Here is a 17,341-nt window from a genome sequence, read left to right on the forward strand (position 1 = left end):
GAGGCTGAAGTTGGCCAGCCAGGGGAAGAGGGCGCGTAGGTGGGCCTTGTATTGCGCCCGATCCTTGCTGGCAACGAGGATGTCATCCAAGTAAATGAAGACAAAATCCAAGTCCCTGCCCACTGAGTCCATGAAGCTTGGAAGGTCTGAACAGCGTTCTTTACCCCGAATGGCATGCGAAGGAATTCGAACAAGCTGAAGGGGGTGATGATGGCCGTCTTGGGTATGTCCTCAGGGTGCACCGGGATTTAGTGATACCCTCGCACCAGGTCAACCTTGGAGAAAAGCCTCGCACCATGCAGTTTGGCCGTAAAGTCCTGGATGTGAGGGATGGGGTAAATGTCAGGAACTGTCGCTTTGTTGTGCTGTCAATAGTCTCCGTATGGGCGCCAGTCATCAGAGGCTTTCAGGATCAGGTGGAGCGGTGAGGCCCACGTGCTGTCGGACCGCCGAATGATCCCCAGCTCCAACAGATGCAAAATCTCTTCCTTCGCCACCTGGAGCTTGTCAGGCAGGAGCTAGCGTGCCTTGGCGTGAACCAGTGGACCCTGGGTGTGGATGTGGTGGAACACCCCATGGCGCAGTGAGGCAGTGGACAACTGTGGCCTGAGGAGGGCCGGGAACTCGTCCAGGATTCGCTGGAACTCATCTCTGGGCTTGCTGATTGTGGCCATCTGGCTGCTCTGTGCGGGAGGCGTCGAGGCGAATGGCCTGGAAAGTCCGGCCGTCTACCAGGCGCCTACCTTGAATGTCCACCAGGAGGCTGTGGGCAAGGAGGATGTTGGCACCTAGGATGGTGGTTGGAAGGGACAAGATGGTGAACCTCCACGAGAACTTTCATCAGCCGATCTGGAAGTGGACTTCCTTGTTCCCGTACGTCTAGATCTCTGTTGTGTTGGCCGCAAGGAGGGGAGGTCCTTGAGGTCGCTTCCTGAACTCGATGGCTGAGATGACACTTATCTGGTCCCCAGTGTCAACGAGGAAATGCTGACCGCTGACTGAGTTCCGCAGGTAGAGGAGGCTGTGTCCTTGGCCATCTGCCACAACCATTAACAGTGGCTGGCCTGCTTGTTTCCCTGGAACGAGCAGGTTGATGACACTTCTGAACCTTAAACTTTATTTAATCTCTCATAAAATTGCAAAACTCAACATTTTTTAATAATAAAGAATTAAATCTCCAGCGCTCGTGGTTGATGCAAAGGTCCAGAGCAGATGCCGTGCCCCTGGTTATGCTCTTGGTGGCCCCTACAGGGGCTGGGTGTTCTATCGCACCGCTAAAGGCAGTCTTGGCATGGTCATGACCGTGCATATTGACCTGCTGGACCACCGAGCCCTCTGGAAATCGCTCGAGCCTTAGCATTTAGGCCTTCTGAGCAACTTTCCTCGGGTTGGTAAAGCTCTCTTGGGTCAGTAACGGCTGGATGTCATTGGGCAGATAGTCGAGGAAAATTCGCTCAAAGAGTGGGCAGTTGGGGTGATCACCCATGAGCGCGAGCATCTCCTCCATCAGCTCCACCGGGGACCTGTCCCCCCAAGGCATTGAGGTGCAGCATCCGAGCGGCATGCTGACACCTGGATAGTCCGAGGGATCCAGTGAGCACTCGCTTGATGGTCCTGTATTTGTCTTAGGCGGCTGGGTGCTAAACGAGCTGCAGCACACGTTTGGTGGTGGCTTGGTCCAGGGCGGCGACCACATGGTAGAATTTGGTCGTGTTGGACAAAATCTGGCGGAGGTGAAACTGGGCCTCCACCTTGCCGAACCAGGTCTCTGGCTCCTGAACCCAGAAGTCAGGCAGCTTGACGGCTAAAGCACTGATCCCAGGTTCGCTCATGTTGGCTTCAAAAACATTTGAACCAGTCAGGGTCACCAATTGTAGCAGCAACTACACTGCTACTGAAAGAACAGACAACCAGATGGGTTGAGCTCAGTGAGCAGAAAACTGGTTTATTACTGGCTGCCAGGCTGGACTTATACTTCCAGCCCAGACCTGGCTGAGAACCGTGCTGGGGGGTGCCGACATCACTCAGGTGTCACGTGGTCCCCCAGCGCGGGTTTCTGAGTCCGGTGCTGAGAAGGGGTAAACCCTGACGGCACCATTTTGGCCGACTGTCCCGCCGCGTGGATTACAAGCAGGGACGGTTGGCTTGCCTAGTGGCATATCACCACAATTTCTCATTAATCAATTGTATCTTTTTAGGCTCTGTTGAATTTTGTTGTAAATCTTTTTCTAAAAATTCTCCCTTTTTCTAATTTATTTACTTCAGAAGAATGTTGTTTCATAATTTTAGATGTGAAACTAATAATTTGTCTTCTTAAATAAGCTTTCAGAGCATCCCATAATATAAACTTTTAACAAAATCTGTATTTATTTTCAAATACTGCTTTATTTAATCTCTCATAAAATTGCAAAACTCAACATTTTTTAATAATAAAGAATTAAATCTCCATTGATATGTGGTATCTACTTTTTCTGAATCTGTACATTTTATTAACAAAAGAGAATGATCTGACAAGGTTCTTATTTTATATTCAGCAGATATTACTAGTCCTTGTAATTGCACCAACAATAAGAATAAATCTATTCTAAAATAAGAATCATATCAAAATGAATAAATTGAAAAATATTTATCTTTAGAATTTAATTTCCTCCATATATCAACTAAATTCATTTCTTTCATTAAAGTTAATTCCTTTTTTTTGCCATTTTAGTTCTAGTGACAATTTTTGGAGATTTATCTAATAGTGGATCTAAACAACAGTTAAAATCACCTCCAATCTTTTTCATATGCCTGTGTCAAATTAAGAAAAAGAATCTTGTATAAATTTTTCATCATCCATATTAGGTGCATAAATTTTCATAAGTGTCCACAACTCCAAATAGATGTCACAATTTACAATTAAATGTCTACCAGCTGATTCTAATTTAAATGACAATTTCCTATTAATCAAAATAGCAACTCTTGCCTTGGAATTAAAAAATAGAAGCAATAACTTGATCGACCCAATTTCTTTCTAATTTCTGATGTTCTTTATCAGTCAAATGAGTTTCTTGCAAGAAAGCAATATCTAATTTCAATTTTTTTAATATAAGTCAATACACATTTCCTTTTAATTGTGTCATTGAGCTCATTAACATTAAAAGTTGCAAAGTTTAAGCTATACATCTTATTAATTTATCCCTTAAAACCTTCATGCACGGTGTTGTGGGACCCCAATCCATGGTTAACTGAAATACAATCTTCATCTCCTTAGTAAAGAAAAGAATAGAAACCCCAATAAAGAAAAAAGTACACATAAATCCCCCTCCCAAACAAAAAAAACAAACCACAGTGTTACCTCCCTCTACTATATATGAATAAAATTATTTACCTTTATTCCAAAAAATTAAAAATGATTTAAACCGATAACATTAATAGGTAGATTTAATTGTATTAAAATGAATATTTTTCCTAGATTACAATATTTTTTTCAATCTATTCCATGAAAAGTTCCTCAAAATCTTTTTAAATATTTGAATTTTATAGTAAGGAAGTTTTTATGGAAAGACAAAATGGCAAGAATGTCTTTACAAAAATTAACATGGGATATATGAATTAGGAGGTTTACACCTTCTGAATTTTCAAAATTATTATAATGCAGCACAATTAAAGTCTATTAATAGAATGTTTGATTTAGAAAATTGAATGATTTGGGCAGATATTAGTGGTTGTTATATTCAGAATATTTACATTTCAATATAAATTGATTAAATCTTAATATGTATGCTTAATTTTTTAAAATATTTTTTCTATTTTTTCTTCCTTTATGGCTCTCCTTAGGAGAGTTGGCTGAAGGGAGGGAGTTCTTTTCTTTTTTAATTGTTGTATATGTTATGTACTAACTGTTTTTTCAATGACATAAATAAAGTTTTTTTTAAAGTTTGGGCAGATATTGAATTAAATCGAATTAACGAGAATAAGATGGATCAGTTTATTTATAAATGGAATTTGAAATTATTGTGTAGATATAATTTAGCTATTTTGATGCATTTAATGGAAATATGGAATAAGTTAAATGAGGAAATAGGTACTCAAGGCAAAATTTCTAGGAAAACACCTTTATATCAAAATAAACTCCTTCCCTTTACGGTTAATATTTAGCTTTTGAGAATATGGGATTAAAATTGAACAAGATTGTTATGAGATAGGTTATTTTATTTCTTTTCAAAGAATGAAAGAAAAATACAAAATGCCATCAAATACTCTTTTATTTTGTTATTACCATGTTAGAGCCTTGTTAATGGATAACTTTGTTACCAAGACAGACTATATTTGAAACTTGAATTAGGGAAGGTGGGAAGAAAAGGTTTGTATCTGAGATGTATGCATAATTGCAGAACAAAATGGCTAAATTAGATTTACAAAAGTCTAAGATAGGAAAAAGATTTAGGGATAATAATGACTCTAGAGGATTGGAGGAATTTATGTGAAGATATTATGACTAAAATTGTAAATGTGAGATATAGATTAGTTCATTACAATTTTATACATCAACTATACTTGACTCCTGAAAAATTAGAGATATAATTTATTTTCTTCAGATTTATGATTTAGATGTCTGAAAGAAATAGGTTCTTTTTTACATTCCACTTGGCTATGTGAAAAGGTAAAACCTTTCTGGATGTAATTTAAAGGACTGCTACAAGATACTTTTAAAGTTAATTTTTCAATGGATCCATCAATATTTTTGGTAAGTAATATTAAAAAAATATGTCTGGAATTAAGATTAACTAAATTTCAAATGGTCTTTTTGAGATTAGAATTAGCTCAGGGGTGTCAAACTCAAATTCACGGAGGGCCAAAATTAAAAACTTGGACTAAGTCGAGGGCCGAACTAAATATTTATTGAAAATTTTCAACAACATCTGCATGTTTTCTCTTCTTTCAACATATGTAATGTTAAACTTTTTCTTATTAAAATAAATGTTTAATAATAGTTTTGGATAAACTCTTTCCAGAAGCATTAACAAATGAGAAATAAAATATTCAATAAATAATATTTCTCTATAGAGGATTTGTCAAATGTTGCTAGTGTGCTGTCGAATAGTAAAATCTGAGGGCTATTGAGAATGTGGGAGAATAACATGATTCCTGAAACAATCAAATGGGTGAATGATTGTGGGCATGAACTCTAGCAGGGTTATTTGCCATGCCCTTTTTCCATTGGTACAGATATCCTTTGATTTACACACTTTTCAAGTTTTATGCCTAATGAGCTTGTATCCAGGTGCAGGACCATTTATCACTGTGACATGAAACTATTGGAAAATCGTTTTATCCTGAGATTAAAATTCATAATCCTTACTCAGGCCTGTGTGCGGGAGGGCGGGGTTTGCGGGCGATCAGGTTGGACAACGACAGTGCAGGGGCATCGGCTCTTGCTGCAGGGCGGCATCTCGGCGGATTAGCGGCCCTGTCACCGTGAGTCGCGGGTCGGCCTACGGCAGGGAGGGGGAGTGGGCAATGGTCCTGGCGAGGTCAGGCCCAAGGCCTCCGGTTCCGGGCGCTGGGAAGCGGCCTTGGCTTCCCCTGACACCGGCCAGGCCGCGCTGCGGTGGGGGGGCGGGTGGGGGGACACGACAGTGCGGGGGCATCGGCTCTCGCTGCAGGGTGGCACCTCGGCGGATCAGCGGCCCCGTCACCGTGAGTCGCGGGTCGGCCTGCAGCAGGGAGGGGGAATGGGCAACAGTCCTGGTGAGGTCAGGCCCGAGGCCTCCGGTTCCGGGCGCTGGGAAGCGGCCTTGGCTTCCCCTGACACCGGCCAGGCCCCAAAACCAGAGTCCACGGTGAGACCCTGCAACGTAAACAGAGGAGGTGGGGGCGATTAGCGGGCTGACGCCAATGCATTCTGGGATTTATAGTATTAGCTGTGCATGCGCTATACTGGCGCGGCGGCTAGTGGGCCACCTCTAATACATTTTTGAAATGATCTTGCGGGCCAAATATAATTATATCGCGGGCCAAATTTGGCCCGCGGGCCAGAGTTTGACATGTGTGCATTAGCTGTAGCAAGAAAATATATTGTGATTACTTGGAAAAATAACATTGATTTGAATTTACATAGGTGGCATCTGGAATTGAGATCTTGTATACCATTGGAAAAAATAACATAATTTACATGATAATAATTTTTTTTATCAGAAAGTTTGGAGCCCTTATTTGGAGTATAAGGGTTTAAAATTTTGAATCCTTTGGCCACGTTGTGGTGGAATTGCTTAAATCTATGGTAAGTAATTATGTTATTGCAGTTTATTTCTCCTTTTTTTCTATTTCTTTTTCTTTTCTTTCTTCTTGGGGGTAGATTAGATGGTTAGGTTAGGGGAGGGTGTATGGAGGAGGGTTGTTTTAGTAGGGTGGGTTAGAGGTTTTTTGGGTTATACCATGTGTGCTTTATTATGCATTATTTACTCTTTATTGTATGTATCATGGTTTTAAAATTTTAAATAAATATTAAAAAAAAGGATCTCCTTCGTCTTAAATTCAATCCCTCCAGCAATGAAGACCAACATTCCATTTGCCTTCTTAATTACCTGTGTACGTTCAAAGTTACATTTTGCAATCATGCCGAAGATCTCCCAGGTCTCTCTGAACAACAGAATGCTGCATTTTTCAGTATTTATATAATAGTCCAATTTACTACTTTTCCTTCCAAAGTGGACATCCTCACATTACTGATGTCCATCTGCCAGACCTCTATGTCTCTTTCCAGGCTCTCTCTGTTCTCTGTGCAATTTCCCTTTCCACTCAATTCCTTTTAAATATTTTGCCTCTTATTTAAACTAACACCCGAGCCTGGGAAAAAGGCTGTGACCATCCACCTTATCTGTGCCTCTCATGCTTTTATAAACATTTTTCAGATCACAACTCATCCCCACTCCAGGGAAAATGGTCCTGCCCAATCTATCTCTCCCTATATCTTAAACCCTCCAGTCTTGACGACATTATTGTGAATCTTTTCTGCACCCTCTCCAGTACAATTCCATCTTCCCTATAGTATGGTGACCAGAACTCCACACAATGCTCCAAGTCCTGCTAATGTCTTGGACAGTTGTAATGTTACATCCCAGTTCTTGCCCTCAATGCAGTTCTCTTCTTTCTTTCTTTGGCTTGGCTTCGCGGACGAAGATTTATGGAGGGGGTAAAAAGTCCACGTCAGCTGCAGGCTCGTTTGTGGCTGACAAGTCCGATGCGGGACAGGCAGACACGATTGCAGCGGTTGCAAGGGAAAATTGGTTGGTTGGGGTTGGGTGTTGGGTTTTTCCTCTTTTGCCTTTTGTTCGTGAGGTGGGCTCTGCGGTCTTCTTCAAAGGAGGTTGCTGCCCGCCAAACTGTGAGGCGCCAAGATGCACGGTTTGAGGCGTTATCAGCCCACTGGCGGTGGTCAATGTGGCAGGCACCAAGAGATTTCTTTAGGCAGTCCTTGTACCTTTTCTTTGGTGCACCTCTGTCACGGTGGCCAGTGGAGAGCTCGCCATATAACAGGATCTTGGGAAGGCGATGGTCCTCCATTCTGGAGACGTGACCCATCCAGCGCAGCTGGATCTTCAGCAGCGTGGACTCGATGCTGTCGACCTCTGCCATCTCGAGTACTTCGACGTTAGGGGTGTAAGCGCTCCAATGGATGTTGAGGATGGAGCGGAGACAACGCTGGTGGAAGCGTTCTAGGAGCCGTAGGTGGTGCCGGTAGATGACCCATGATTCGGAGCCGAACAGGAGTGTGGGTATGACAACGGCTCTGTATACGCTTATCTTTGTGAGGTTTTTCAGTTGGTTGTTTTTCCAGACTCTTTTGTGTAGTCTTCCAAAGGCGCTATTTGCCTTGGCGAGTCTGTTGTCTATCTCATTGTTGATCCTTGCATCTGATGAAATGGTGCAGCCGAGATAGGTAAACTGGTTGACCGTTCTAATGCAGTTCTAACCACGGCTCATAAGCAAAGCTAGTCCAAACAAAGGGTTAGAACAGTTTTTTTGTTACATGTCATGTATACTTAATAATAAATATTTTGTATCAAGTGCTTATTAACTGTTGCTCAGTTCTCTGTCAAAGGTGCTTCCAATTCCACATATGATGCCTGCCCCGCTGAGTGTTTTCTGTTTGAATTTCAGATTTTCAGCAGGTACAGATTTTTTAAATTTCCATTTTGTGGTTGAAAATCTTGCTGAATGGATGCAGCGTTTTTCTTGCCACCATTTCAGTGGGTTTTATTTTGGGGAAAAAAAAGCAAACACTTTCTTGTTGCCAATGAGCACCAACACACCTCAAAACCTGAGCAAAGTGATTTCACCTAAGCTGTATCATTTTCAAAATCAATGGATTCCATTGTTGGATTCCCCAAGAGTTCTACAAAATACTTTCTCATCAGTGGTCAGAAAAATCAACTCATTATCTTCTCACAGTCAAAAAAAATCTTTTTTTAAAATTCATGAAAAGTAACTCATGCATATTATATGTATTTAATTAATCCAGACTGAGAAGTAGCAAATTGTTAGAACAAAAGCTGCAAATGCTGCAGTCTTGGTGGAGAAACTCAGCAGGACATTCAGCATTCATGGTCAGTCAGTGTTACCCTTTATCCAGTCTAAATTAGAATAGATGAAAGAACACATGTTAATGTGGGAAAAGCTGGGGGAGGGCCCCAGAGGTGACAGAGTATAGGACTGGTGTGGGAAGTGGAGAAATTATAAGGAAGACGGGTGGGGAAAAAAGTTAGAAAGAGAAAAAAATAAATGCAGCAGTAGTTAAAGAAGAAATGGGTCAGTGGAATCAGATCAGAGTGGAGGATACCTAAAATTAGAGAAGTCAATGTTCATGCTGTTAGGTTTAAGGCTGTTCAAGAGGAATATAATGTATTGTTCCTCAAGTTGATATGTTACTTGAAATTGAAATGTTACCTTTTTTGGCAACGGTGAGAATGATTGATACCTTGAAACTTCCCTCTGGAAAAGTGTTGACTGAGCATGTGTATGTACCAGAGGCAGACACTTGTACATTCCTGATGAAGAGATTTGCCATTCCTTTGATTGGTGACGGGGATTCAAAATCAACCGAGTCCAGAAAGTGATGGATGCCATAATTTCCATTCACAATTAAAATGTTGTTTACGTGATTATTGATTACTCTGCTCCATTGGATCTGTACAACTGAAGATTTTTCTTGTCCTGAGATTATGCACTTTAAAGTGACATTCACTCCAGGTGCAGCAGTCACTTTTGGATCATAATCAATTGTTATTCCTTGTAGAGCTGAAAAAAAAATTGATATGTTAGTCTAAATGCAGAATCACAGAAAGTGCAATCAAATTATTTATAGAAGATCAATAAATATGAAGAAATTAAGGGTCATGAAAAGGTAAAACTAATGAGTTTTTGCAATCACTGACAAAATGGTAGAAATATATTCACAAGCAGTCCAGATTAATTGCCCACCATTTTTCTGAAAAAAAATTATCTAAACTGAGGAACATGGGTTTGTGAAAAGGTGAAATATTTTTGGACGCAGATTATTTTTGCTAAGTAATATTAAAAAGATTTGTTTGGAATTAAGATTAAATAAATTTCAAATAGCATTTTTGAGATTACCATTAGCAGTAGCAAGAAAATGTATTTCAATTACTTGCAAAATATATATAGAGTTGAATTTATTTAGATGGCATACAGAATTGAGATCTTGCAAACCACTGGAAAAAATAACATGAGATAATTATCTTTTTTATCAGAAAGTTTGGAGCCCTTATTTGGATAATATGGGTTTAAGATTTTGAATACTTCTGCCTTGGTATGGTGGAAGTTCCTCAATCCACGGTATTTATCTATGTCATTATGGTTTACATCTCCTTTCTTCTTCTTTCTTTCTTTCTTTTTAGAGGGGGTAGTTGGGTGAGACCTTAGGGTAGTTTTAGGTAAGGGGTATACAAAGGGGGAGGGTTTATTGAGTAAGGGGGGGGATAGAGGGTTTTTTTGTTACATGTCATGTATACTTAATAATAAATATTTTGTATCAAGTGCTTATTAACTTTAAAATGTTAAAGATCATGATAGATAGAGTATTCAAAAAATAACTGAGGGACAATGAAAAAGCAAACACAATAGCTGTGTGCTGGCAGTGTAGGTTGAGCTCATGTGAACTTCCTCTGCCTGTGCCAAACAAGACAAGGTGGAAACACAAATGTTGCAGATGCTGGAATCTTGTACAGGCAAAGAATTGCTGTAAGAACACAGCAGGTCAAACAGCGTGCACGGGTAGAGATGGTCAGTCATCGTTTCCAGTCAAAACTGTTTATCAGGACTGAGATTAAAAAGGTGAACTTACAAATATAAAGGGCGAAAGAAGCTGGGGGATGGGCCTGGGGATAGGACAGAAAGTGTGAGAGGTGGAGAGACCTTGAGGAAGGTTGGGAGGGTGGGGGTTGGGAGATGAACCAAAGTTAGAGAAGGGGCGTGGTGGGGAAAGTAAATATAGCATTCAGGAGTGGCTAAAGAAGAGATAGAAATAGTGGAATCAAATGCAAGTGGGAGTTATCTAAAATTAAAAAAAGATCCATGCTCATGCCTTTTGATTTAAGACGGTCTAACAGGAATCTGATGATCATGTTTACATTTGGCTTCCCTCTGACAATGGATAAGGCTGAGGATGGGCATGGGCATGTCTGTAGGATTGGTTAGGGTGTTGAAATGGTAGGCTACAGGAAGCTCATGTTTAGATCCACATTTTTATTAGGAAATTTTGAAGAAACAAGACCTAAATTAAAATTGTCAATGTATCAATTAGAATTTGTTAAAATTGCATTAGCGGTGGCGAGGAAATGTTTTGCAGTTACTTGGAAATCAGATACACATTTGGCAAGATGGTATACAAAAATTCAAAGTTATATTCCTTTGTAAGAAATTGCATATAATTTGAGAAATAAATATGCTATGCTTTTACAAATTTGGTGCCCGTATATTACTCAAATATTAGGTTTAAATTTATAATGTGTTTTCCATGCCTCTGGACCTATGAGAATCTCCTCTGAATTATATTAAAGGATTTTGTTTAAATATGTGTGTTAGATGACATCCAACTGTGCAATCCTGAAAGTTTCTTTCCTTTCACTTTGTATAACTATAATTTTATCTTTATATCAACTATTTTGAGGGTGGGTGGAGGGAGGTTTTGGGGTAGGGGGATATATACCATCATAACCATATAACCGTTTACAGCACGGAAACAGGCCATGTCGGCCCTTCAAGTCCGTACCGGTTCACTTGAACAACTCCACTAGCTCCTCCGCAATTGAACCAATTTATTTTTAATATCATATTTATGGAAATGTAATTATAGCGATTTCACATCTGCAATACACAAGAATGGCGCTTAATGTTGGAATCGTATGTGCCCAGGATGGTGTGACTGTATTTATCACAGAATCAGATTACAACCTTCAATTTATTATTGGGAGACCACTTTGGCCTGTGCCTTTGCTCTACGTTGAACCACTCCATTTTTAACCACAAAGTTGGAAATGTATACTTTTGAATCTGCTTTTGGAAGCTCCTATTTGCTTCTAAATTAAAATAAATCTCCTCTCCCCTTGACCATTTACACAATTATGATGATACTGTGACTAACACCGTTTCACAGTCCATTACAGCACAGAAACAGGCCCCTTTGGCCTTTCTAGTCTGTGCCAAATAGTTTTTCTGCCTAGTCCCATTGACCTGCACCCACTCCATAGCCCTTCATACCCCTCCTCTCCATGTACCTGTCCAAATTCTTCTTAAATGTGTTTGTAGTTTTAGTTTCCACCCCCCCCCCCCTTTATATGCATATAACCATATAACAATTACAGTATGGCAACAGGCCACCTCGGTCCCTCTAGTCCGCACCGATTTAAGTGAAACTCCACTAGTTCCACCTACATGGTCCCTGCACATCACCCTCCAACCCCCTCACATCCATGTCCTCATCCAATTTCCTCTTAAATGACAGAATTGACCCTGCTGCAACTACCTCTTCCGGAAGGTCATTCCACTCAGCCACCACTCTCAGAGTGAAGAAGCTCCCTCTTATGTTACTTCTAAAGTTTTGCCCCCTAACCCTTAACTTATGACCCCTCATTACAATCTCCCCTACCCTCAAGGGGAAGAGCCTATTCACATCTTCTCTATCTATTCCTCTCATAATTTTATATAATCTGTACTATTATATTAAATTTGACTACTACATGTGTGGAGAATTTTTTTTTAATTAAGGAAATTTAGACCCTCAAATAGAGCTTGGACATTTAGTGAAATGGTCATGTAATATATATTTGGTCTCACCTATGTAGCGGGGACAGCAAAAGATTAGAATTCTGAAGAAGGAGGACATTTCCGATGTCCTGGAGTGGAAGGCTCAAGAATTCATGGGTTGGAGAAGCTGAGAGAAAGAGACAGCAGTCTTACAAGAGAGCAAGTGGAAAGAGATGTAGTCCAGGTTGCTATAGGAGTTAGTGGATTTGTAATTAATGTAACAAATCAGTCATTTTCTTTCTGAAATGGAAACAGAAAGAAGAAAGGAGTGTAAGATACTACCTGGTTAAATTTTGGATGTCCTGAGTGGAAAAGGTCATCTTGAGTGGCAGAGACTGAGAACTACATTAGAGGAAACAAGGTTTCACCATGATAGTCTGGTCCAGAAGGTTAAATTATCTGTGCTGAGTGCTCTACTTCATTGAGATATGACTCACACCTTCCACCCCCAACTGTTGTAAAAACAGGAGGACTTCTCAATCCACCGGATGCATCTCACAGTGTCCCAAGAAAGGCAAAAGGTGATATGTCTGCTCCCTAATCCACAACCCATGATGTTAAGACAAGGATATACTGACCAAACATGTGTCCTAGATAAATCCCATAGTCACCAGATACTTATGGCAGGGCATGGGCTAATAAATACAAAACCAAATGGACAAAACCCGATCAACTATGCATCCCCCTCCCTAATGAGCCCAATGCATTCTACACTCACTTCAAACAGTAGGTTGGTGAGCCAGTGGCATCCTTGAACCTCAGACACACCTGCACCCATGGCCACCACCGTCACCACAGCAGACCAGACTCCTAGAGAGAGACCCAGTAGACTGTGACTGGCCCAGTTGAATTACCTGCCAGAAGTATTCATACTTCATTCTCTCCCTTCTTCAGGCTGAGGTATCTACCTGCTTAAATAAGGCCATGGTAAGCACAGTGCCAAAGAACAATGTATTGACAGGTATAAATCACTTTCATCTGGTGGCTCTGGCATCCTCCATCATTTTGGGAGGTTGGTTGGGGCTCATGTTAACTCCAGTCACCCAGCTGCAGCAACCCACTCCAATTCATCTACCACCACAACAGGTCCATGGCAACCCACTCCAATCCACCAACCATCACAACAGCTCCACAGCAGACGCTATCTTATAGAACATAGAACACTACAGCACAGTACGGACCCTTCAGCCCTCGATAATGTGCCAACCCATATATTCCTTAAAAAAATACTAAACTCTCCCTACCCTGTAACCTTCTATTTTTCTTCCATCCATGAGTCTGCCCAAGAGACCTTTAAATGCCTCTAATGTTTCAGCCTCCACCACCATTCCAGGCACCCACAACTCTCTATGTAAAAAGACTTACCCTTGTGGCCAGGTTTGGAGTATTGTGCTCAGTTCTGGTCTCCAAATTATAGAAAGGATATAGATAAGGTGGAGAGGGTGCAGAGAAGATTTACAAGGATGTTGTCTGTCTTACAACATCTGGATACAGGGAGAGATTAAGGAGACTGGGACTTTATTCACTGGAATGTAGAGGGCTGAGAAGGGACTTGATAGAGGTATTTAAAATTATGAAATGAATAGATAGAATAGACATAAACAGACTCTTTCCCCTGAGGACAGGGGAGGTTGGAACAAGAGGGCATGAGTTAAGGATAAGGGGGAAAAACTTTAGGAGAAATATTAGAGGATGCTTTTTCACTCAGCGAGTGGTGCAGAATGGAATGATCTTCCAAAAGAGATAGTTGCAGTAGGGTCCTTTCTGTCATTTAAGAGAAGGTTGATGTGTACATGGAGATGAGGAGGCTGGAGGGTGATGGGCGGAGAGCGGGAGGTTTGAGTTACTGGAGTTGTTCAAATGAACCGGTGTGGATTTGGAGGACTGACCTGGACTGTTTCCGTGCTGTAAACAGTTATATAGTTATGATATCTCCCCTAAACTTCCCTCTTTTCACTTTGTATATTTTTTATCTGGTGTTTGCTATTCTTGCCTTCAGAAAAATGCACTGACTGTCTACCTTATCTATGCCTCTCATTATCTTGTAGACCTTTATTAAGTCACCTCTCATCCAAAAGTCCCAGCTCTTCTAACCTTACCTCAAAACTTATTTTCCAATCCAGACAACATTGAAAATGGCTGTGCTGCAATGGCAGTCGCCGATGGACTGGACTCAAGAGAAGCAAGAAGCGGAGATACAGCACTCCCGTGGAGTCTAACCGCCCAGTCAACTGTTGTCAGCTCCCCACAGGCTTTGAACGGCCCATTAATAGAGCCAACAATAGTTTCATTTAAAATCCCGCAAATGCGGGTCTGCACCCAAGATGGTGGCATCTATGAATGGCAGCAGCCATGAAGGGTTGCAGACTCCAGGAGAGCAGAGGACAGGTGCAGGCACCAGAAAATGGGAGACCATCCCCCATTTGAGAAGGAGAAGCAGAGACAACTCATGGGATGGTGACCATGGCAGCAGACCAGTGAGGGGACTCTGGTTGAAAAACCCACTCATACAGCAGGCTACTGGCTGCTCAAGGTGAGGAAGTCACGGAGGCTACGGGCTGCAGGAGACTGCATTTGAGGGACTCACACTGGGCTACAGACTGCTGGAGTCTGGTTGTGAAAGGGGTTCCGAAGGCACTGACGGGTTCTTTTTTAAAAAAAATTAAATAAGTTTAATTGTTTATATCATTACAGGAAAAAAATGAATAAAACATTAATCAAATATCCATAACCAATTATACGAAAAAATACTTTTATATATTTTCTCCCCATCCCCCTCCCACCCAAAAGTAAGAAAAGAAATAACTACCATTTAATATACAATAATATTAGCATCAACAATCATTAATTGTTATTAAAAATTACTAATTAAGAGGAGTGGATAAGATAGAAGAGGTGGTCGGAAAATTATCCATAAAATTCATATATGGTTTTCAAAGACTATAAAAATTTTCAACTCGATTCCTTAAACTATATGTAACTTTTTCCCAAAGGTGTACAATTTCGCATTGCATTATACCATCTACTTAATAACACTTCTCTATCATCTCTTTCCATGATCTCGCTAGACATTTCTTTGCAGTTGCTATTACAATACTTAAAAAAATTTCTTGGTATTTGTCCAATTTCAATTTTATATCCTTTTCATAAATATCTCCAAGTAAAAATATTCTTGGATCCTTTGGTAACTTTATCTTCATAATTTGCCCTAATAATAAACTCAGTTCATTCCAAAACCTTTCCACTTTTTCACAAGACCACACTGAATGCAAAAAAAGTCCCTATTTCTTTTGCACGTTGAAAACACTTATTTCAATAATTAGGATTGTCCATTTAACTTGTGTGGAGTATAATACAATTGATGAAGAAAATTATATTGAACCAGATATCCAACATTTACTGTATTTGTAACACTTTCATTACATAATTTGGACCAAATCTCCTGAATTTGTATATTTAAATCTTTCTCCCATCACATTTTTGATTTATATATGCATCTTTTTTCTTTACAGTCTCTTGTAATTTTATATACATATTAGTAATAAATTTCTTAACAACAAATGTATCTGTTATTATATCTTCATATTGACTTTGTTTAAGGAATCTCAAATCTGCTCCCAGTCTCTTTTTCAAATACATTTTTAATTGATAATATGCAAAAATTGTATTATTATGTATATTGTATTTATCATTTAATTGATCAAAAGTTAAGAAAAAAAGATCCTAAGAAACAATCCTTCATCTACCAATTATCAAACAAAGAATTATTCAAAGTAAAAAAAAGTTGATTTTGTTTTAACAACATTTTTGGTCATTGATCAATTTTAATTCTTCTCTTAATATGAATTCTATTCCAAATGTTTAAAATATGTTTCAATACAGAAAAATCTTTAGTTCCTTTAAACGACTCACTATTCCACTTATACAAAATTAACTCTGGAATAGTTTAACCAATTTTATTCATTTCTATTTGAACCCATGCTGGTTTTTCATCCCGTTGATAACAGGAGGACAAAAACTTCAATTGAGCTGCTTTAAAATAATTCTTAAAATTTGGTAGTCTTAGTCCACCCCAATCAAATTTCCACATTAATTCTTGACATCTTACCTTTCCAAAGGAATTGACGTTTCAAGTTTCAAAAGAAAAACTCTGGTACTTGAATGGGCAATGATTGAAAAAAAATATTGTATTCTTGGAAAGATATTCATTTTAATACAATTCACTCACCCTTTTAACATTATTGTTAAATCTTTCCATCTTTTCAAATCACCTTCCAATTTTTTTTAAACAATGGAAAATAATTTAGTTTAAAGAAATTACTTACATTTCTACTAATTTTAATTACTAAATATTTAATTGCTTCATTTTGTCATTTAAATTTTGTCAATCTTTTATATTGAGTAATCCATATCCACCATAGAAATTACTTAACTTTTATCAACATTCACTTTATAAACGATACTAACCCATACGCTTTTAATCTCTCATTCAACTTATTTAAAGATATTTCTGGTCTTGTTAAATATACTATTACATCAAAAACTTTAATTTCATTATCATTTCTAATTACTTCCACCAATGGTTCAATCGCTAATGCACACAAAAAGGGTGATAATGGACAACCTTGTCTAGAAGACCTTTCAATCAAAAAGGGTTGTGAGATTTGTTTATTCGTATCACTTTTGCTTTTGGTTGATCATACAATGCCTTTATCCAGTTTATAAAAGTATTTTGTTACAAGATCAAACCATCAACCATAAAGAAGGCATATCACACAGGGGTAAAGATGAACAATTACTTTATTAACAAAAATTCACCTTCAAACTTTAATTCAAAATGCCCCCTTTTATAACAATGCCCACTGGTTACTATGCATATTTCTGTAACAGTGTAAAACTAAAAACTTCCCCAACCTAAATATGACATATGTAATTAAAGTCTAAGTTATATTTCCAACCAGCCCACAGAAAAACTTAGACACAAAACACACAAGACTCATAAAACTTCTATCTCAACCGAAGCAAAGGTCAT

General features: G+C 39.3%; 2 protein-coding genes across 4 annotated transcripts in view; one reads left to right on the forward strand and one right to left on the reverse strand.

The window, feature by feature from the left end:
* The window catches only part of LOC138739022 (gap junction alpha-8 protein-like), a 122,754-nt gene that overhangs the window by 78,921 nt on the left and 26,492 nt on the right, over positions 1–17,341 (forward strand). Inside the window, exon 5 of one of the 3 annotated variants that reach the window (XR_011341959.1) lies at positions 14,433–15,750. The exons of the other annotated variants lie outside the window; for them this stretch is intronic. The gene's annotated coding sequence lies outside the window, so the exon portion shown is untranslated. Of the gene's footprint in view, positions 1–14,432; positions 15,751–17,341 lie in introns of those variants that run through there. 3 annotated transcript variants of the gene reach the window in all.
* Positions 1–17,341, reverse strand: part of LOC138740015 (nectin-3-like protein) — a 64,354-nt gene that overhangs the window by 18,282 nt on the left and 28,731 nt on the right. The window contains exon 2 of the mRNA XM_069892466.1: positions 8,932–9,282. Within this exon, the coding sequence (XP_069748567.1) occupies positions 8,932–9,282 (351 nt within the window). The remainder of the gene's footprint in view (positions 1–8,931; positions 9,283–17,341) is intronic.

The sequence above is a fragment of the Narcine bancroftii genome, chromosome 7 (assembly GCF_036971445.1).
Source record: "Narcine bancroftii isolate sNarBan1 chromosome 7, sNarBan1.hap1, whole genome shotgun sequence".
NCBI classification, from domain to species: Eukaryota; Metazoa; Chordata; class Chondrichthyes; order Torpediniformes; family Narcinidae; genus Narcine; species Narcine bancroftii.